Below are 23,646 nucleotides of genomic sequence, written 5' to 3'. Positions count from 1 at the left end.
TATACACTGGAGACAAAATGAGAATTCAGAGAAGGCAACATTGGCAACCTGCTATTGTAATCAGCAAGCATGAACAGCCAAGATCATTCATTGTTCAGATGCCAGATGGAAGAACCTAAAGGAGAAACTGAAAAAACAGACCTCAAACCAGCTGAAAAGGATTTCCCATCAGCCTCACCCAATGTTGTCGTTGATTCTTGTTTCCAGCCACAGGTCAGTGAATCCTATTCACTTGCTGAAGCTGGTATTGCAGAACAATCTGATTTAACTGAGAAACCTTTGAGAGAGGAATACTTCACAAGGTCTGGAAGACAAGTGAAAATGCCAGTGAGATACAAGGACTGAATCTCGGACACACACATACACAGGACACGGCTTAAGTTACCATCCATCAGCTGACTGAATTGAAACTTACTTCCCTATATGCATTGCGGAACTCTTCAGGTTATCATGCAAAGTCCAGCTATTCTTGTATATCGCATGCACAGTTCATGTAGTTAGCAAAGATGGAGACTTCATATCTCACTCTTCCCTTTTTATGTTTGGAGAGTATTATAACTCTGAAATTGTTTGTATTAACGTTGTTGACATTAGGTTTTGCACAGCCCAAAGCATGTACATTTACAAAGTTACATGCATGTTCAAAGCAAAAGCAAAAAAATAAATAAATATTACGTACCTAAAGGGCACCTGTACTTCGGAAACACGCACATGTCCGTAATGAGGCAAGTAAACAATAAAGAAGCAAGGCTGAACTGCATGTGTTGTCCCTCGTCCATACTTTACACTGACATTCAGAGGAGATTCAATCTTCAGCCTGTGTTTGATGTATTATTAGAAAGTGGCCCTCCTGTATCTTGCTGTGTTCGTGTGACGAGTCCCGTCCAAAGGAAGGAGCTCCAGGTTAAATCTGTTTGTGGATAGTAAGAGGTCAGCAGGTTACCATGGCAACTTTTATCGTCATTTATTGTCCCTATTTATGGACCATTTGTATTAAATCATAAAGGGAAAGGGTGGGAAATGAACTAGTGGGTGTGTCCCTGGGATTGTTGTCCACACTCTGTTGGAAATTTGGACCAGTGGTCAGTAGAGGATGGAGCGTGCAGGGGGACGTGTGGTCATCCTGGTGTTCTCAGTGTTTGTTCATATGGCCCAGTCTGGTGAGTGGACTGATATATTCTCTCTGATTTTCGGTACTGTAACCCTGTAACTCTTTACACTGGTTTACTTACTGACTGGTTTATTCTGGGTGAGCATTGTTTGTTTTACAGCGACGCTCTGATCTGTTTAACAACAGGAAAACAAAGGCTATGACGACAGGAAATACTGTTAATGTTACCACTAATGTGGAGGTTTTAGACATAGAGGACGGCTTTTATTTACCTGTATGGAAAAAAATTCAAATGTATTCATCAACTATATTTTTACAATGTATGAAAATAGCAAAAAAACCTATTAGTTATATAAGTATTTCATGTGGTCTACACTGTGCTTTACGTTAACCACGTACATCTGCAATCAGACTCTCACACACAATGTACTTCACATAAACAAGATATCAGATCAGCCATGCATTTCATACCTACAGCCCTCGCTTCTGTCCTGCTAAAGGACCATTAGATCAGACTTAACATGAAGAGACTGGAACACATACTAATTTCTAAAGAAATCAGACAGTGAAGAGCATCAGACAGGATTCTGGAGATGTCCCTACACTTTCAGATGGGGCTGATAAACTCATTTCTAAAGGAATCAGACAGTGAAGAGCATCAGACAGGGTTCTGGAGATGTTCCTCCACTTTCATATGGTGCTGATAAACTCATTTCTAAAGGAATCAGACAGTGAAGAGCATCAGACATGGTTCTGGAGATGTTCCTACACTTTCAGATGGAACTGATAAACATTCAGTTATTTCTGTGTGAATGTAAAATTTCCTCATATAATGTAAATAAATAAATATGGTTTATATGGTGATGTGTTCTGAAATACATTTCACATAGATAAATGTCCAGACTGACACTCAGCAGAACCGGAATGAAGGAGATAGAAAAGATCTTCAGATGTAATCGTGTGTCTCTGGGAACTTCTCACATGCACTGCATTCATATTTAGTTGCTAAATCCTTTTTTGTGTTTAATTTCATTCTGCTTTGTTGGTGAAAACATCTCACTTCTGCTTTGTGGTTGCTCACATATCTGACGTTGGAGCTTTGGTATTTTATTTTAGAGCAAAACAATGTCGAAAAGGACAGCCTTCAGTTCCTGTGCTGGTAGATGTTTGATGTTCTAAGATGTTCCTCTGCAGTTCTATGAGTTACAAAGTTACTCAGCACTCATTTTTTTGTTTGTTTTTCTGTTCTGTTTAGTTTTTTTTTACTCTGAACTTTTGCATTTCTACTCAAGTTGTTTTTGGGAAGGTTCTTTAATGTAAGCCATTACTTTACCTAAGTACAAATATTTTTAATTTCTACCCCCGTCTGGTGTTCAGACAAAGACCACAACTGTCCAGGATGTGGTCTTTTCTGTGGTCCTTTATGGATGTAGAGGTTCCAGGTGGGCTATGAGTGGGTTGGTAAATGGGACAAGCAGTGGGCTACTTGGGTTCCAGGTGGGTTCTTATTTGGTAGATACAAGACATGGAAAGTGGGCTAGTTGGGTTCCAAGTGGGCTATGAGTGGGTTGGTACAGGATATGGAAAGTGGGCTAGTTTGGTTCCATGTAGGCTCTGAGTGGGTATGTACCAAGGTATAAAGTAAACTAGTTAGGGTGCAGGTGGCCTCTGAGGGAAGAGGTACAGAAGATGAAAAGTGGGCTAGTTGAGTTCCAGGTGGGTTTTGATTTGCTAGGTACACAAGATGGTAAGTCGGCTAGTTGTGTTCCAAGGGTTGGTCTGCAAGATGGAATGTGGAATAGTTGGGTTCCAGGTGGGCTGTGATTGGATAAGTACACAAGACAAAAGGTAGACTAGTTAGTTTCCAGGTGGGCTCTGAGTGAGGAGGTACACCAGGTGGAAGGTGGGCTAGTTAGTTTCCAGGTGGGCTCTGAGTGTGTTGTTACACAGGTTAAAAGTTTGCTAACTGAGTGCCAGATGGGCTTTGAATGAGTAAGTACACGAAATGAAAAATGGGCTAGTTGGGTTCCGGGTGGACTTTAAGTGGGTTTGACTGCAAGATAAAATGTGGAATAGTTAAGTTTCTAAGTGGGCGTGTATACAGGATGGAAAGTGGGCTAGTTGGGTATCAGGGCAGATTCAATGTGCAAATTATTAAATGTAACTGCCACATAGAGGAAAATAGACGTATTTATTTACTCTGATCAGCACTCTGTGGACTGTTTGATTTACTTTGTTACTTTTCATCATAAAGGAATCTAATGTCATAACTGGTTTTCTGACTTCAGATGCATTTAATGGTTTTCAATAGGAAACTAGTGGTCTCTATTGGTAACTATTATATCTCTATCTCTATTGGTAACTATTCCATTAAAAAACAAAATGTTTCAGGTTTTAATCCTTATGGTTAAGGTGATCTCTATTCAGCAGGGATGGTAAAAACAGGCTAGCTGAGTAACTGGCTATCAGCTCACTGTTTATTTTCTCTCATTTTATTGGTCGTTCTCCGTGGCTGATGTAAACTTATTCTCTATACATGCTCAAAGCAGATGGCTAACATTAGCTCAGGGCTTGTGGAGTAGCTTACCAGGTGCAGTTTGTGCATTAGATTATGGTTAGTACTGGACTAGTGAGGTTGGTGCTACACTATTAATTCACAGCTGGAGAGTGAGCTTGGAGCTGGTGTGTTAAACTGCCTGTAAGCAGATTTGACCAAATAGTTTGAGTCCAACAGACAAGCTGTTCAGAATCCAGGCATGGCTTTAGATCAATAGTGCAGGAAATTCATTTGCAGGAGCACAATATTAGGAAATGAAAGCCCAAAAACCCATCTATGGCTCATTATCAGAAGAATGGAAGTGTAAAGGAAACTGGAGTGGATGTGTGCACATCATACGTTTTGTGATGAATTTTGGAAAATAAACGTTACCTGTGGATGTGATTTGCTAAGTGCAGGGTGACCATCAACGAACCTCCATCAAGCCAACTGATCCTAAAGGTGTTCAGTGGAGCTCCATCCCTAACGGAGCTCTCTAACTCACTTTAAAGAAGGTTAATAAAGCTCCATCACTCCAACTGATCCCAAAGGTGTTCAGTGGAGCTCCATCCCTAACAGAGCTCTCTAACTCACTCTAAAGAAGCCCCATCACTCCAACTCATCCCAAAGGTATTTATTCCATCACACATCCCAAAAAAGATCAGTGGAGCTTCTGTACTCCAATTCATCCCAAACCAGTTCATTGGACACCAGAAACTTCATGAAAGGGTTAACTTTCCTTTGGCCTGTCTCTTCCCCAGTGACTAACATGTATTAATAAAATCAGACTCTGCTGAGGGTGCAAGGGTGTCTGCCCTTTGTGCATACTTACAGGCTGTTAATAACTATTGTTCCTCTTTTATTCTGCAAACCACTTGCACTTTTGACTTACTGGATTTTGATGTTGAACTGAGCACATCCAGGGATGGAGAAAAACAACTCCATGTATGGACCAGCAGGTTACGACATATGTTAGAATGTGGTCGGGCCCTTCCTGGCTGCCTGCGTGCACGTGGGACGGGCTCTCTGTGTTTATAAAGAGGGGACTGCTCCTTCTTCTGTGTGCTTTGTGAATAAAACTCTCATCTCTCTACGAGAGTGTTGTTCATTATTGCATCGAGAGCTCTCTCTGTCTTGGGACTTAGTAGGATTGCCGAGCAGGTTTATCGCTTCATTCTCTGGTTTCTGAGGGAGAGCACTGTTCTAGGAGACCCTTCCTAACAGTCTTGGTGACCCGACGTGATATCCTCACCTGGTAAGTCCGTTTCCTTCCTTTGGACCTCTGCCTGGTTGACGATATCGCGCTCCTTTTTGGCTCAGCTAACCTACCCAGCCCTGTCTGGTGGGCGGGAGTATGAGATGAAGCAGGATTTTTGCCCCTGTAACGAGGGTACAAACCTAGGTGCCTAGTGGTTTTATGCTCACAATCCCTCTGACTCCCAAGATTTGTGTTGTTTGTATTTGTATTGTGTTTGTTGATATGGGTACGTCGTTTCCCAAACCAGAGCCGGATGAGAAACCTGCTGATTGGATGAGGCGATGTAATCTGGCCTACTATGTTGACCCGTTTCTCTCTAACCTAGCAGGATGGACTGAGAGTAATCCTCAGATTCCGCCATACCCTAGGAATGGGACTTTTGATGCAGGGTATTTGAGTTCTGCTCATAGAATGATTTATGAAGGTATTGGGGATCCGCAATGGGACCTCCCCTACATGAAAGAGGGTTATACGTCGTGGTATGACATGAAACAGGTGTGGGATGATTTTAAAAAGATTTTTACTCCAAAAAGCGTGCTGAAAACAATTCCGAAGCCTATTAAGGCCAAAAGGCAAGGCCCAAATTGTCCCTGCCCTCAAACCAGGCATCATGTTGTAGTATGAACACCGTATCCCCTACTAGCCCAATGGCTCCTCTGGTAACAAATAATCCCGTCTTGCCACCCCCTTATCAGCCTCCGCCGCCTGCCGCTCCGGGGTTATACCCAGATCTTACTGCTCTTAAAGCTGATCTTAAGGCTTCTGATTCTGCTGCAAAGCCCAAGGCCAGACCAAACACCTCAGACCCGTCCCTGTCTCTGGCTGTAGTTAAAGTCCCCAAGCCCGATGATGATGATTCGGACTTGGACGGGGAAGAGACCCGGACTACGACCCTGGAACACGCCCCGATCCCCCACCGGGTCCGTGGACCCCGGGATCGGAACGGAGTTCTCTGGCTGTTGCTGTCTTGGACAGCTATGGACAGGCTCCAGGCTTTGTTGACTAGATATCTGTCCACTCGCAAACAGCGTAGGCAGGATTTGTCTCAAGTAACCTCATGTAAGCAGGAGAAGGGTGAGCCAATTGTTAAGTTTTGGGAAAGGTTTAAGAATGTTTGGATTTTCCAGGGTGGTATGGATGTGAATGAGAAAGACCCGAATGTTTTGCTCATTAATACGTTCATGAGTAACTGTCGTGCTGATTGTCAGCAGATGCTGAAAATGCAGCTGACTGATCGGAGTAACTTGAGAATACAGGATGTAGGGAAGAAGCTTCGTATGATGGAATCAGATGGGTTATTTGATATGGCCCCTAACACAGTTCTGTTGCAGTATCAGGGAAATCCAGGTTCAGGTCAGGTCAGATCTAACCGCAGGCCGGACAGGCCAGCCCCTGATAGAAAACCAGGGAACTGTCATTACTGTGGCAGGGAGGGTCATTGGCAACCAGAGTGTAGAAAACGTGCGAGGGACTTGAAGGCAATGGCGAAGGGCCCTCCTCGTCCTCATGGCCCTCTTCCTCCACCTCCCCCAGTATAGGGCTGCCCACAGAGTCTGGTCCCGAGTGAAGCTTATCTTAGCACTACTTTTTCCTCTTTCCAGAACCACGATCTTCCCGTTATTTCGCTTAACGTGTCGGGCATGGACTTCAGTTTTCTCATAGATACTGGTGCCACTCTTTCTTCGCTCGGACCTAAGTATGAGGGCCCTTTGTCATCTAGAACCACTAGCTCTGTGGGTATAACTGGTCAGCCCTTTGTATCCCATTACACTCCCCCGCTATCAGTTCTTTGCGACGACCTCCGTTTTTCCCATGCGTTTGTTTTTATGCCGGACTGCCCGTTTAATCTCATGGGCCGTGACCTCATGAGCCGCCTTGGCATTACTCTGACTTTCAGCGGCTCTCGCATGTCTGTTTCCACTGGCTCTCCCTCTAGAGATTTGCAGATTGCTAACAAATCATATAAGTCTTTTTCACCTGCTTTCTTTTCTCTCTCTCCCTCTGACAGCTCAACCATCCCGAAGCCTCTCAGCTCCATTCCTCACACGGTCTGGGCCACCCATAAGGATGACGTGGGGTGTGTAGATTGTAAACCCTATGAGGCCACTCTTAAACATTCTACACCGGTGTATGTGAAACAATACCCACTGCCTGAACACAAACTGCGTGGTATCGACTCCATTCTCACTACATTGCTGTCTCTGGGCGTGGTGGTCCCGTGTCAAAGCACCTACAATACCCCAATTAATCCGGTTCCTAAGCCGGACGGGTCTTGACGTTTCACACAGGATTTGCGACGCTTAAATGATGCAGTGGTGCCGATAGCCCCTATTGTTTCTGACGTGACATCAATTCTGTCATCGGTTCCTTGCCATCATGCATTTTTCACCGTGATTGATGTTAGTTCCGCTTTTTTCAGTATTCCGGTTGAGCCTGACACACAGCCCATTTTTGCGTTCACGCACCGTCAGCGCCAATATACGTGGACTTGTTTGCCGCAAGGTTTTTGCGACTCACCTGCCGCTTTCGCTGCGTCGCTTAGGGACCTCCTTTCAGACCTCTCCCTCCCCGGGGGCGCTGTGCTCCTGCAGTACGCGGATGACCTCCTGATTTCGGCCCCAGACGAATGCACCTGTGTTGATGCCTCCAAGCTGGTTCTCACACGGCTGGCTGACTTAGGCTTCAAGGTTTCACTGAAAAAGTTGCAGTTCTGCCTCCCGCGTGTGCAGTACCTAGGCCATGAACTCTCTCAAGGTCAACGCCTGCTCTCTGCTGACCGGGTCTCTTGCATCACAGGCCTTCCTAAACCTGCCACCAAACAGGCCATGATGTCCTTCCTGGGTCTCATCAATTACTGCAGACAGTGGATTCCCGACTGCTCCACCCACGATAAGACCCTGAGGGCCTCCTTCTCCCATGAACAGCCCATGTCTTCCTCCCTGACTTGGACTGATGCCATGAACACTGCCTATGTGGCGCTGCTTACTGCCCTTCGTTCTGCACCTGCCTCGGGCCTTCCTAACTACAACCTGCCATTCCATCTCTGGGTGACGGAGTCTGGGGGTGCCGCGGCTGCTGTGCTTGCTCAGTCCCACGGGGGGGGGATGCGCCCTTGCGCATACTATTCGAAAACACTTGACGTTGCGGCTAGAGGTCTCCTGTCTTGTCTCAGAGCGGTCGCAGCTTGTGCGGAGGAAATCGTTTTAGGTCATGCCCTCACCTTGCATAATTCACATCAGGTGTGTCAGCTTCTTAACAATTGTTCCACACAGCATTTATCGGCCCAGCGCCGTGCAGGTTATGAGAACATTCTTCTCGCCACAGAAAATCTTTCTATCCGTCCTCACTCTGCCCTTGATTCTGTGTCCTCTGCTCTCATGCGCCTGCTTTCCTTGTCTGACTCACACACTTCTTCCTCTTTTGACTTGCATGAGTGCACTTCTCGCCTGGCCGCTGAAACTTCTATTCGCCCGGACGTCCTGTCCACCCCCCTTTCTAGTGGTCTTTCCTTCTATGTGGATGGCTCTTGCTCTAAGCCTTCTGACGGCACTTTCCTTTGTGGTTACGCTGTCTGCTCCCCTCCCTCTGCTGTTGTGGAGTCCTTCTCTCTGCCTTTCTCCTCTGCTCAGGCGGCCGAATTGTATGCTATCACGCGCGCCTGTATTCTCTCTCAGGATCAGGACGTTACTATTTACACTGATAGTCGTTACGCTTTCGGTGTCGTACACGATTTTGGAGGTATATGGTCTCAACGTGGTTTTGTTACGTCTGATAATAAGCCCATATCTCATGCCTCGCTTATCGAGGTCCTCATTCGCGCTAGTTTCCTGCCTTCTCGTCTTGCTGTGGTCAAGGTCCGTGCTCATCAGCGTGGCTCCGATCCTGACTCTGTCGGGAATAACGCTGCTGACTTTGCCGCCAGGCGTGGCGCGCTCCATGGGCCCCCTTGCCCGTTTCTTGACTCCTCCTCTTTCTCCTGTGCTGCTCTTACTGTTGATTGCCTCCCTGGCCTGGATCTGGTTGATATCCAGTCTTCTGCCTCGCCTTCGGATGTGCAGCATTGGCTCTCGTGTGGTTATGACTCTGCTGTTGTGCCGTTCCGTGACGGTAAGGGCCGTTTGTGTCTCCCCTCCCATTGTGTTCCTTTTCTCGTTCCCGATTTTCATGGTATTTCTCATCGGGAGCGAAGAGGGGTGAAGCATGACATGTCAGATTTGTTTTGCATTCATAATTTGAATTCGGCTATAGACCGCATTCTAGACCGATGCCTAGTTTGTGCACAGAACAATCCAAAGCCTAAAGGCCCTCACCAGGTTCTTCCCAAACCTGAGACGCCGTTCCAGGAATGGCAAATAGATTTCACACACATGACAACTGTAGGGCCCCACAAGTATCTACTGGTAATGATTGATAAATTCTCAAGATGGACTGAGGCCTTCCCGTGTAATAAGGAGAACGCGAACACGGTAGTGACAAAACTTCATACCACGACATGGCGTCCCTCTAGGTATTGACTCCGACAAAGGTACATCTTTCACTTCAAAGGTCACACAAGCGCTTGCTAAACAGCTAAGCATAGACTGGGCTTTTCACATTCCCTATCACCCCCAATCCTCTGGAATGGTAGAAAGGGTGAACCGCACTATAAAGGGGCGGCTGAGAAAAGCCATGCAGACTCAAAACACAACCAACTGGGTGAAAGTCCTACCTGTGGTCTTAGCTGAACTGCGCATGACGCGAACAGACACCTTAGGTGGCTTATCGCCATACGAGATTGTCATGGGACGACCATTTCCTGTCCCATGGCGACAAGTAACGGCTCTGGGGGGACTGGCGGACCTTGAGGTACGTCGCAGTGAGTACACAGCGGGCCTGTTGTCAGTCTTGAATGAGTACTGGGAGAGGGTCAATCAAAACATCACTGACCCTCCCAAGACCCCCACGCATCTGTATAAGCCCGGGGACCAAATCATGGTTAAAAAGTTCGAACGAAAGGGTTTTTCTGACCCTCCTTTTTCAGAGCCCACAACTGTACTTGCTGTTACGCGTACTGGTGTCTTAACTGACCTTTTTCCACAGTGGATCCACGCCTCCCGTTGTGTTAAAGCTCCTGAATTATAACCCACTCTGCCTATTATTAGTCTCTCTTTTGTGTTGCAGAAGCATGATGCTGCTGATAATGCTCTTTCTCTGCTCGGAAGGTATCTCGCCATGAAAGCTCCTATTGTATGTGTATGTGTGCTGTTGCTACTGTTGTGTATGGGACCGTGTCTTTTCAGGTGCCTCATGGATCGAGTGTACGCTCTGGCCTCCTCGCTCATCCCCCACCGGTCCGACTACGTCTTTATGGCACAGACCGTGCGACAGCCCGTCTACGCGTCATTGGAACCATCTTATGATGATGCTGTTTCTGTTTCTGTGTAGGAGCCTTTTTCTCTGTTCTCTCTGATGTGCGTATTGCTTATAACCCGTCTTCAACGAGTTATAAAAGAGGGGAATGAAAGGGTTAACTTTCCTTTGGCCTGTCTCTTCCCCGGTGACTAACATGTATTAATAAAATCAGACTCTGCTGAGGGTGCAAGGGTGTCTGCCCTTTCTACATACTTACAGGCTGTTAATAACTATTGTTCCTCTTTTATTCTGCAAACCACTTGCACTTTTGACTTACTGGATTTTGATGTTGAACTGAGCACATCCAGAGATGGAGAAAAACAACTCCATGTATGGACCAGCAGGTTACGACATATGTTAGAATGTGGTCCCTTCCTGGCTGCCTGCGTGCACGTGGGACGGGCTCTCTGTGTTTATAAAGAGGGGACTGCTCCTTCTTCTGTGTGCTTTATGAATAAAACTCTCATCTCTCTACGAGAGTGTTGTTCATTATTGCATCGAGAGCTCTCTCTGTCTTGGGACTTAGTAGGATTGCCGAGCAGGTTTATCGCTTCATTCTCTGGTTTCTGAGGGAGAGCACTGTTCTAGGAGACCCTTCCTAACACTTCACAACACAGCACTTAACCACACCGGCCTACAGTCTCTTTCTCTCTCTCTCTCTCTCTGTCTCTCTCTCTCTCTGTCTTTCTCTCTCTTTCTGTCTCTCTCTCTCTCTCTCTCTGTCTGTCTCTCTCTCTCTCTGTCTCTGTTTAAATTCTGTTTAATTCTGTTTCAGATTCGTGTGCAGGCAGGAAGCCACTCGTTAAGAAGCTGAAGGATGATACGGTAAGCTGCTCAGTGCCAGCCCAGGACAAGATATACACCATTGGCTGCCATTTTTTACTCAAGAGTGGCATGAGTTGCTACATAAAGTATGAGGATGGAACCGAGTGTAAGGAGCCTCTGGGCATCAGTGAGTATAAGCTTTAACTGTGAAGTGTGCAGATATGCTAACGAGAACATAATTTTAATTTTTATTAGTGAAAAGAAAGATATAGAAATCCACTTGAAGATTTTATTTCCCCAGGTTTTGCCTCAGTAATGATTTGACAACTGTAATGCCAGGCAGCGATGATGAGGCAGACGCATACGCTGAGAGAAGTGAGATTTATTAGGGGCAAATCCATAATCAGAGTCAAGACAGTCCAGGGTCAGACAGCCAACAAGGAGGGATGGAGGGACAGACATAACAAAAAGAAATACAGAATAAACACAAAAACAGAGCCTAATAACGCAGGCCAAAAGAACAAACACCCAATGAATACAATACATTTCAAAGAATAAACAAAGGAATACAAAAAAAAAATACAAGGAATAACGAGGGTTAACAAGACGCAGGTGGTTACAATCAGGGGCAGGGTCTGGAAAAAAGGGGAGAGGAAAGGGAAGAAACACAACAATCAAGCCTCTTCTCAGCCTTCTGAGAAAGTACAGTCGCTGCTGGGACCTCCTGATGACGAGGTGTGTGTTGTGAGACCAGGTGAGATCCTGACTGATGTGGATGCCGAGGAATTTGAAGGTTTTCACCCTCTCCACCTCAGTCTCACCAACATACAGGGGTGAGTGCAGCTCCTGCTTCCTCCTTGGATCAACAATCATTTCCTTGGTATTTTTCTGCATTCAAGGAAAGATTGTTGTCATGAGTACAATCAAGACTGTTCTTACCAGCTCCATCATGGTCTGGTATGGAAACTGCACTGCTCAGGACAGGAAGGCTCTCCAGCGTGTAATCAAAACTGCCCAGTCCATCTCAGGAGCAGCCGTTCACCCCACTACAGGACTTTTATCATGCCAGGGTCATCAGGAGGGCCCACAACATCATCAGGGACAATACACACCCCCAACACAGACTCTTCACACTCCTGCCTTCAGGCAGACGTTACAGGAGTGTGAAGTCCAGGACAACAAGACTGACCAACAGTTTCTATTCACAGGCCATCAGGCTGGTGAACACCTCACTAACTACCTCTTCCCCCCTCCCAGTCTGAACTGATTTAACCTCACACTCAACAACTGCACCTTACCTACACTGTACTGCTGCTGTTAGAACAACACTGTTTACATCTATTACTGCACAGAGTAATATTGTTTACTGTTTACATCTGTTTACATCTGTTACTTGATGCACTTTATGAACAGCTACTCTACATATTTGCACATACGCAGGTGTAACTTAAATTTTATTTCAACTTTGCACATACTGTACATTTTTACTTGTACTTTTATTTTTTTACTACTGCTTTTAGAGTTATTCTTATTCTCTTTTTTATTCTCTTAAGATTATATTTGGTGAATGGAGCAACAATAAAGTAAGAATTTCTTTGTACAGTGCAACTGCTTGTTCTGCTGTGCACATGACAAAAAAACTCTTGAATCTTGAATCTTAGTCTGTTAACTGTGGCCCAATTTGGCCTGAAACTGTACCCAGAGTAGAGGTCTGCATTCCCGACTGAAAAGGTTAACTTTCCTTTGGCCTGTCTTTTCCCCAGTGACTAACATGTATTAATAAAATCAGACTCTGCTGAGGGTGCAAGGGTGTCCTAACTAACACCGACACAGTATCTTGAGGCACGGAAGTCATTTTCAGTGTTCCTCATGAGAGCAGGCAGGAAAAAAACAACCTGTTAGCAGAAGTGTCTAGGTAAAGAAGAGCGATAACCAAATCATATAAACAATATAAAAGGAAAACAGTAAAGTCATTTTAGGAGTTGTGAAGCAGCTGATCACATAACCAGCATGCATATTCTTCCTCCCATAGGAAACTGGCCCAAAACGTTAAGAACAAATGGTCATTAATGTGGCTCAGGAAACAGAAAGCTAAAAGTGAGGGTGATGACAGTAACAGAGCCAGCAGGACAGTGTTGTTAAGAACTGATAGATTAAACAAAGTAAATGAACATGTCAGCGTTTATTAATAAACAGAGCAGCACAACCACTGCCTGCCAAGCAGTGGGATGAGAAGCTGCAGCACAAAGTGGTCCACTCGGGCTCTCTGATTGGTCAAAATGAGACAGCACATGAGAGAGAAACCTGCACAGCCCTCATGTGTAACACTGCAGTTTAACTCCTGCTCTGTGTTTAAACAGTGTTTGGTGAAGTCACTCAGTGAACCTGATGACCACAACTGCTGTTATTTCAGTAGAGAACCTTTTCAGAGCTTCATGGGAAGAGAGGGAGCGAATGTTTCAGTTGCAGCAGGAACAGGAGCGGGCGGGAGTGGGAGCAGGATCGGGCGGGAGTGGGAGTGGGAGCGGGAGCGGGAGCAGGAGCAGGCAGGACTGGGAGCGGGAGCAGGCGGGAGCAGGACTGAAAAACAAGTCCTGTGCAGACCTCTAACCCAAAGGGGGTGCTGTTCTCACATGCTTTGGACTGTGTCATTTGAAAGGAAACACATTATAACTGTCTGAGTTAGTGACTCAGTAACAGAGTCTAGAATGGAGGACAGAGTTATTTCCTCCTGACTCATAGATCTCTACACTGATCTCTGACTCTTGCCGTGTTATCAGACCACATGTTTTGGATTATGATGTCTCTGTGGGGGCCATGAGACTTTTTTCTTATGCTGCAAATGAGAGAATCGTAACTGCTGTGAATAACAGATCATAAAATTGTTTGTGGGAATCAAATCCTGAGATTTCAAGCTTTCTAATGTTATATTGCATCAGTGCATTGCTGGATCAAGTTGATACATAAAAATAGTGTTTAATAAACAGAAGTAAACACTTCAGCATCTGTGTGAACCACACATTGCACAGCTACATCAGCAATCAGGTGTCATCAGCTGCTGACTGGAAGCTTTGCTGATGGGGATTCCGCTCTTCTCAGTGAGTCGGATCAGTCGGCTCAGCTCTCTTCATTCAGCAGCATTAATAGCCCCCTCCAAATAAACCCAGTTAGTAATATTATCTATAATACTGAGCTCCCTCAGTGATGGTAATTCTGTTTAAATCAACTTTAGTGCAATGTAATAGCACCTGCTAACAGACCACAGCCACCAAGGGACAAAGCTAACTGTTAAAACTGAGATTGACTTTTAAGAGTCCCTTTATCCTGGACTGCTGAACTCTACAGTCCCTTTATCCTGGACTGCTGTAATCGATAGTCACTTTATCCTGACCTCCTGAAATCTACAGTCTCTTTATCATGGACTGCTGTAATCTACAGTCACTTTATCCTGGCCTCCTGGAATCTACAGTCCCTTTATCCTGGACTGATGTAATCTATAGTCCCTTTATTTTGGACTGCTGTAATCGATAGTCCTTTTATCCTGGCCTGCTGAAATCTACAGTCCCTTTATCCTGGACTGATGTAATCTATAGTCCCTTTATCCTGGACTGTTGTAATCGATAGTCATTTTATCCTGACCTGCTGAAATCTACAGTCCCTTTATCCTGGACTGCTGTAATCTACAGTCCCTTTATCCTGGACTGCTGTAATCTACAGTGCCTTTATCCTGGACTTCTGGAATCTACAGTTCCTTTATCCTAGACTGCTGAAACCTACAGTCCCTTTATCCTGGCCTGCTGAAATCTACAGTCCCTTTATCCTGAATTGCTGTAATCTACAGTTCCTTTAATCTGGACTGCCATAATCTACAGTCCCTTTATCCTGGACTTCTGGAATCTACAGTTCCCTTATCCTGGACTGCTTTAATCTACAGTTCCTTTATCCTGGCCTGCTGAAATCGATAGTCACTTTATCCAGGACTGCTGAAATCTACAGTCCCTTCATCCTGGACTGCTGTAATCTACAGTTCCTTTATCCTGGACTGCTGAAATCTACAGTCCCTTTATCCTGGACTGCTGTAATCTATAGTTCCTTCATTCTGGACTGCGGTAATCTACAGTCCCTTTATCCTGGACTGCTGCAATCTATACAATCTATAGTGCCTTTATCCTGGACTTCTGTAATCTACAGTTCCTTTATCCTGGACTGCTATAATCTACAGTTCCTTTATCCTGAACTGCTGAAATCTACAGTCCCTTTATCCTGGACTGCTGTAATCTACAGTCCCTTTATCCTGGACTGCTGTAATCTACAGTCCCTTTATCCTGGACTGCTGAAATATATAGCTCCATTATCCTGGACTGCTGTAATCTACAGTCCCTTTATCCAGGACTGCTGTAATCTACAGTGATTTTAACAGTGCCTCTAACAGTGCAGTGATTTCTCTGTCCTGATGGGCGGAGTTTGGTAAATTGAACAAGCTCACTTTACTAGCCTAATGCTACTCTTTTGGGTATCACCTTAAAGCAAGTTTTAGCTTTTTGTTTGTTTGGTTTTAATCTTAGAGCCTGATTCAATTCGATTCAGGCTGTCTGAGATAAAATTACAAAGATGTTTAATCCAGTTTAAATCAGCCAGTCTCGAATCCCAAGAATTACATTACAGAAACTCCTAAAACAAATCCAGCTCCAACACACAACAAACAGATGGATCTTCAAGGTTTTTTTTAGTAAAGGCAACAATGAGTTCTATATAGAAACATTTTATGCTCAAATGGTTTTCTCCATTTCGTGATTGTGTTGTAAATGGTTCTCCATGAGAATCAGTGGGTTTCATATACAGTGAATGCTGAAGCAGTTCAAATTGAGACCGTCACCACTGTATATTGATCAGGTTGAACACTTTATTCTCTTGATTGTGAGTTGTTGAACTGCTTGATAGAAAAATCCAAGCTTCTGAGTAATACTGGGTTTTCTGTCAGTATGACTCCTTCACAGACGTGAGTGTTCATGCAATCATAATATAGTGAGACAGTACAACAGATTAAAAACCTTTTGATGTTGTCCTCAGACTTTTGATGGGCAGGGTGTTAGGAAGTGCATCTGCATATTGTTTGTATAGTGAAACAAAGCACCACATCGTTAACATAGTCAGATGCATAATGTTGCCCTGGAACATAAACTGGCCATTAAGAGTTTTCAGATTGTTAGTTTTACAAAAATGAAAGTAAAGCTGCTCCTAAAACGCTGTTGTCTAACTGGAAGTTTACACATTTATAGGAAATGATGTTTATCTTTGGAAGTTTCTGTACCGTAACGCTGACTGAGTGGCCAATGCAGCTCATAAGATTTGGGCCTATTGTTTGTTCTGAACTGTGGTCCTAAACGAAGAATTCACAGGATGTGTGCTGTTGTTTCACCAGGCTGGCAGGAGGGGGCGCTGGAGTGTGAGATTGAGAACAGACTAATTCCTGCCATTTTAAAGGTCAAGAGGAAGTCCAGCACTCAGGATAACAAAACCAGCAGCTCAACTAAAGCAACTCCACCCAGAAATGCTGCAAAGGGTAACATACAACCTTTCTCTCTCTCTCTGTCTCTCTCTTTGTCTCTCTCTCTCTCTCTGTCTCTCTCTCTCTCTGTCTCTCTCTCTCTCTCTCTCTCTCTCTCTGTCTCTCTCTCTGTCTCTCTCTCTCTCTCTCTGTCTCTCTCTCTCTCTCTGTCTCTCTCTCTCTCTGTCTCTCTCTCTGTCTCTCTCTCTCTCTCTGTCTCTCTCTCTCTCTCTCTCTGTCTCTCTGTCTCTCTCTCTCTCTCTCTCTGTCTCTCTCTCTCTGTCTCTCTCTCTGTCTCTCTCTCTCTCTCTCTGTCTCTCTCTCTGTCTCTGTCTCTCTCTCTCTCTCTCTCTGTCTCTCTCTCTCTCTCTGTCTCTCTGTCTCTGTCTCTCTCTCTCTCTCTCTGTCTCTCTCTCTCTCTCTCTCTCTCTCTCTCTCTCTGTCTCTCTCTGTCTCTCTCTCTCTGTCTCTCTCTCTGTCTCTCTCTCTCTCTCTCTCTCTCTCTCTCTCTCTCTCTCTCTCTCTCTCTCTCTCTCTCTCTCTCTCTCTCTCTCTTCAGACTGCTTTACTCAGAGGAGAACAGCCGAATTAATCCAACTTCACAGAACACTAAACCCGACGTATTGTTGTCTTCATGACAGCGTTTTCAGACTTCCGAGCAGGAAAAGTCCACAGAATGGAACAGATTGCCACTAGGAAATTCCCACTCAGCTTTTCCCAGTTGCCTTTCTATAACATCAACAGGGAGCATTAACAAGACAGCTCTCTGAGTTCAGTGTAAAAGCTGTTAGAGAGCTTTTCATCCTTACAGCAGCCAATCAAGCGCTAGTTCAACCTTTTCTTAAAATTCGGCCTGAAAAGCAGCTCAAAGATCGGATCCACCATTTGAGTCGAATTATAAACACCCAAAATAGCATTAAAAAGATGTAGAAATGTAAATATTATACACAGAAAACAAACATATTACAAATGTATGTTCTAGAAATGTAACTCCAAGCTTCAGCTCAAACTTCTGTCTAGAGGTTTCTGTTAGTGCCTTTATCATCCCACTACGGACCACTGGGTCACCCACAGACGGGTTCTTCTCGGCCCAGTTGTGGTCTGTGGCCCAGTAGTTAGGAAACCATGTGCTAGCTTACTGTAACCGATTGTTTTGATCACCATTTGAGTGCCAACCCAAACAAAACCACACATTACCTGCTAAACTCAGTCCAGAACCATTAGGACCGGACTCCCAATCCCAGTCCTGGCACCACACACTAGGCACATATTTGGGCTTTGTCTTATTTAGTCTAATTAAATTAATCAACCAATACATAGATAGATCATTACCGTCATTGTTTAAAAACAATTTAAAAACATTTAGCAGCTCTGGAATTGGCAGCAGGGACATAAATGGAAAAGAATATATAAGGATCTTACTCTTGGTAGTGTCAGTCTTTAGGGCTCTTACTCTTGGTACTGTCAGTCTTTAGGGCTCTTACTCTGGGTACTGTCAGTCTTTAGGGCTCTTACTCTGGGTAGTTCCAGTGTTTAGAGCTGTTTGTAAAGTCTGTGCATTTTCTTCAGAAAATACACTTTATTAGATCTTTTGCACTTTTTTAGACAATTTAAAAGTTTTATTTTTTCTCTCAAACCATCTGACAAAACATTTCTAACAGTTACAAATCTTGTGCTGTAATCGTATATCACACAGTTTTTCTCCTTCATCTTGTTCTCTTCCTGATCCACAGATAGAAACAGGAATTTTTGAGGGACTTGTGTTTTCCTCAGGAAATAATTTGCAGGTTTGCAGAAACACACATACACACACACACACACACACACACACAGAGGAATCTGGTTCTGGATGTGCCACTCGGTTAAAGATAGGAAGTGGGGAGTGGTCAGTTAGGGGCTGTATGTTTGATGTTACTTTCTCTTTTCTCTACTCTGTGGAGTTGTTGAGTTGGATCAGGATGACAGTGTGTGTTCTGTTCAAATTTGTGGTCGTCCTGGGTGTGTATGTGGAATACACACACACAAACAATGGTGAGTACATATGGAGTGTGTGTCACTTAACGTTTCCTATCAGCTCAGGGCTAAATATAAGAGACCTTTCAGTGAAACAAGTGGAGAAAATACCAGACTTTATGGGTTTGAGTCTTCGCAGTGCCAGTTTTTAGGGCTCTTTCTCTTGGTAATGCCAGTCTTTACAGCTATTTTATTCATTTTTTTTGTACTACCAGTCTTTTGGGCTCTTAGATTTGGTAGTGTTACTCTTTAGTGCTCTTACTTTCGGTAGCATTTGTTTTTAAAGCTTTAAGATTTCATGCTATCAGCTTTTATGACTCCTGCTTTTCACCAGTCCTATGGCCTCTAAATCTAGGTGCCAGACTTTTGGATGCATTGTGGTGGTAATGTCAGCCTGTAGCGCTTTTAGCTAATGCTATGACTCATACTGTTGGTGGTAAAAGACTTTAAGGCTGTGTCTTCTGGTAGTGCCAGTTAAAGTGTCTTATTCTTGGTGCTGCCAGTATTTAGGGCTCTTTGTCTTGGCAGTGCCGGTCTTTAATGCTCTTTCTCTTGGTAGAGTCAGTATTTAGGTGTCTCATTCTTGATATCGTTGGTCTTTGATGTTCTTTCTCTTGGTAGTAAAAGCCTTTCAGGGTTTTAAGCAGTTTATAACATATGAATAATTAGTAACACATTATATGAATGTCACATTTGTAAGCATCTATAAATACATTCATAACATGTTATAATGCATTCATAAGGCCTCATAAACATGGAAATAAGTATTTATAAAGATGCATTACATGTTACAGCCATGCTTATTATGCATTATAAATGGTTAAAATAATGCATTATAAGTGCTGTTCATGATAAATTATAAGAGCTCATAAGCTGTATTAGTCCACTCTAAGTAAAGTGAAGCGTGCTGGACTAAAGCCTCCTCCAGGGTTCAGACTGAGGCTTCAAGTTGAAGAATTTACTGAAGGATTTACTGAAACACTAAAACACAATAAAGCTCATTACAGGCTTCAAATGTCAGAGTTTAAACTAGAGCAACATCAGAGTTTCACCCAATGAGGGAAAGTCAATGTTCACCACTGTTAATGTTCACCACTGTTAATGTGCACCACCGTTAGCCTGGCACTAACTTAACACTGCATATCCATTAGAACGGCAGCAGAAATCAGCCTTACTGTACTGTACTGTAGTGTAGTGTTACAAAGTTAAGGGTTCTAGTGCTTGACATTTTTACGTCAAATTACAATGACAGGACTCGACTATCTCACCCCTCCTTCTCCAGGCCTTCACTCCACAGTGACATCACGTTCAGTGTGAAGAAAAGCTCACTATAGCAGTGATTTTAGGACAGCCTGTGGTAAATGTGATTGCCATTTTGATGGTGCTGTGGTCAATGAGTGGTCTGGAGGCTCACCACTCAACAGTCTTGGACAACAGGACTCTATTTAACAGTTTTATTTTAGTTCTACACACCAAAGTATTTACACTCGTGAGGAAAAAAAAGGAAAAAAAATAAAAGAAAAACAAAGCCATGACCAAATGACCCCACTGATTCTGCAATCAGCATCTGGCAACCATTTGTCACCTACAGAACTAAAACAATTCTGTGACATAGGGTCAGAGGCTACAAAGCCACACAGACCTTTCCTAATACGAAAATGTTCGTAAAGGAAAACAAGACACCCTGTAGCCCACTCCCCTGCTGTGAAGTGATTAATGCCTATTGTCTTGGTAATGATAAGGAATGAGTTGGAAGCACCACCCCCCCCGTGCCCACAGAAAGATCCTACAGCTCCCAGAGCACCTAACGAGACACAACTTGAAGGTGCACTTGAACTTACAACCCAAGTGTATGTTGCTGATCCAACAGTGCCACAGAGAATTTGTAGAATCGTGTTTCAAAAGTTATAATTCAAGGGCATTTAGCAGCGCCGGACAGAGCAGCTGTGATTCCTCTAAGACTGCAAGGGAAGCTCAGCTTCCCCTAAAATTAAATGGTCAAATATGTACAGTTGTGTTAACATTTCACTCACTACAAATGCGTTAGAAGCTGTGCGTCTTTTCACTTCAGTGGGACTGCATGGGACGGTTTTCTTCATTGCTTAGAAACTCGCCGCTCATTGGACAAATGCCACAATTTTGTCCTGCCCCTGGATGCTGAGCGTCTCTGGGGGTGAATGGAGCGGTGGGTGGGCGGGTCTGGACGCGGAGCTTCTGCAAGATTAAGATTAAGTGACCCTTATTAGTCCCACAAACAGGAAAATTTCATCTCCGCATTTAACCCATCCGTGCAGTGAAACACCACATACACACTAGTGAGCACACTTGCCCAGAGTGTTGGGCAGCCCAATATGCAGCACCCGGGGAGCAGTTTGGGGTTGGGCGTCTTGCTCAAGGACACTTCAGTCATGTGCTGTTGGTTCTGAGGATTGAACCGGCGCCCTTCCGGTCACGAGGCTGGTTCCCTAACCTCCAGCCCATGACTGCCCCAGTCCCATCCTCCAAGATGATTGGAGGATCAGTCGAAAGGCTGAATCCCATTTTGATTGATAGCTATTTTGACCTATTTATGAAAGACAAAGCCCGTTTCTTGGTGTTTGCTTGGTGAAATTACTTGCGCATTTCCATTGTTCACAGTGTAAATAAAACACACTTACAGTATTTCCCTGTTTCAGTTTAACATCATTTCAACATTTCCTTGTTTGAGTTTAATTTTGTTTCGTTAGTTCGTTCAATCACTCATTCATACTGCTGACTCGGACGGAGTAAATTAGCCAGCTAGCGAGGTTTACGCAATGGCAGACAACGCTAATACTGTCCACCTGATTTATCAAAGCCATTAGACAGTCTTCCTTATGAGGAGAAGGTTAGAATTAAACAGCAAGGCAGATCAACACCTGAGACTGATTTGGTGCAAACAGTAGGGAAAGGTAACAGGTCTGTTCAGCTTTCCTGGTAGGACACAGTTAGCTGGCTGACTGGAAGTGCTGAGACAGAGAACATGCACTGCTGGCCACGCCTCCTGATGAGATCATCTCAGGGATCATGACTTGTCTAGTCAAAACTGGGTTTTGGGGATCTGTCTAACTAAGGCCGTTTTCTTGATAAGGAATGGAGGGCAGAATTTGTGTATAAATACATGAACAAATTTTATGATATAAGCCGACAAAAAATCTTGGCTGCATAATTTCTTTGTAGCGGTCACGTGACATCGTCTCCTCGAGACACGGCACAATTTAGTAGTTCTGTATAACTGTATCCAAAAACGGGATTTTTAATGATATATAATGATAAAACAAATACATGCGGTGCAAAACCTTTTTCATTTTAATTTACTGTAGAAAATCAAACATACTGATGATAATGATATGGAGAAATTATAACAACAATCAACAATCAGTAAATTATATATTTATTTATTAACAGGCATAGGGAGAGAAAGACAGGTGTTACTAGGCTTTCTGGATGCACCACAGAGCTGCTGCCTCAGTGCTTCTCTGTGAATTAACATAATAAAAGTTGACTTATAGTCCTGCTAATTGCTGGCAAGAAGGAGCGGTGATTTCCTGAGGATCCTGAAATCTCAGTCATGCTAGTGTTAAAACGTTCTTCCCTTCCCCTTCTCCATTGTCCCCCTTCCCTTTTAACCTGGTAGCCCCTCCCATTTTAATTCTGGGTTGGACCATTAGCCAGTCTGGGGTGACAATGGAACAAACAATCCACACATTAAATTGCTTATAGAGATAGAATGGCCATTTCTTTCCTATATACAGATGCATGTTTTATTGTTAATCTATATTTAACCTTACGTTTTTCTCTTTTACAGGTACCAACGTCGTGGCTTCTACCTCACCTGGAACCCCCCGGACTTCAGGTAAGTAAAAGTTTAAATGAATGGTGTTAAGTGCCTATCATATTAAAAGTCACCACAGTATTTATTGCAGTCTTGATGATATGTTGGGGTAACCTGACATCATCAAACGGCCTGTTTTTTATTTGTGATGTCATCAGTGATTTAATCAATATCATCTCAACTTTCATCACAAAACTGCCTGCTTTAAAAAAATCTGGTTGTGCACCTACTACAATGAAATGCTTAGTAATGCTCTAACAGCAACCTAATACACCATAGCAACCACCTGGCAAATAAATGGGATAAAATAACAACTGTTTAGCCCCAGCCTAGCAACCACCTATGAGCTACCTAATCACTGTAGTCACCACAGAGCAACACTCCCTCAGCAGCCTAGCAACCACCTAAGAGCTGCCTAATCACTGTAGTCACCACAGAGCAACACTCCCTCAGCAGCCTAGCAACCACCTAAGAGCTGCCTAATCACTGTAGTCACCACAGAGCAACACTCCCTCAGCAGCCTAGCAACCACCTAAGAGCTGCCTAATCACTGTAGTCACCACAGAGCAACACTCCCTCAGCAGCCTAGCAACCACCTAAGAGCTGCCTAATCACTGTAGTCACCACAGAGCAACACTCCCTCAGCAGCCTAGCAACCACCTAAGAGCTGCCTAATCACTGTAGTAACCACAGAGCAACACTCCCTCAGCAGCCTAGCAATCACCTAAGACCTGCCTAATCACTGTAGTCACCACAGAGCAACACTCCCTCAGCAGCCTAGCAACCACCTATGAGCTACCTAATCACTGTAGTCACCACAGAGCAACACTCCCTCAGCAGCCTAGCAACCACCTAAGAGCTGCCTAATCACTGTAGTAACCACAGAGCAACACTCCCTCAGCAGCCTAGCAATCACCTAAGAGCTGCCTAATCACTGTAGTAACCACAGAGCAACACTCCCTCAGCAGCCTAGCAACCACCTAAGAGCTGCCTAATCACTGTAGTAACCACAGAGCAACACTCCCTCAGCAGCCTAGCAACCACCTAAGAGCTGCCTAATCACTGTAGTCACCACAGAGCAACACTCCCTCAGCAGCCTAGCAATCACCTAAGAGCTGCCTAATCACTGTAGTAACCACAGAGCAACACTCCCTCAGCAGCCTAGCAACCA

General features: G+C 44.3%; 1 protein-coding gene across 6 annotated transcripts in view; it reads left to right on the top strand.

Annotated features, from left to right (window-relative positions):
* The first annotated feature begins 1,081 nt into the window (after positions 1–1,081).
* The window catches only part of LOC108415687 (immunoglobulin superfamily member 10-like), a 28,412-nt gene continuing 5,847 nt past the window's right edge, over positions 1,082–23,646 (top strand). The window contains exons 1-6 of one of the 6 annotated variants that reach the window (XM_037543684.1): positions 4,481–4,902; positions 10,066–10,106; positions 10,185–10,325; positions 11,072–11,248; positions 16,484–16,624; positions 22,449–22,496. In XM_037543684.1, the coding sequence (XP_037399581.1) occupies positions 10,070–10,106; positions 10,185–10,325; positions 11,072–11,248; positions 16,484–16,624; positions 22,449–22,496 (544 nt within the window). In that variant the 5' untranslated portion in view covers positions 4,481–4,902; positions 10,066–10,069. The other 5 variants (XM_037543683.1, XM_037543681.1, XM_017688737.2 and 2 more) reach the window with 5 other exon arrangements.

The sequence above is a fragment of the Pygocentrus nattereri genome, chromosome 12 (assembly GCF_015220715.1).
Source record: "Pygocentrus nattereri isolate fPygNat1 chromosome 12, fPygNat1.pri, whole genome shotgun sequence".
In the NCBI taxonomy this organism is placed as follows: Eukaryota; Metazoa; Chordata; class Actinopteri; order Characiformes; family Serrasalmidae; genus Pygocentrus; species Pygocentrus nattereri.
Note: the sequence above shows the minus strand (reverse complement) of the source record. Positions and strands in the feature narration are given on the sequence as shown.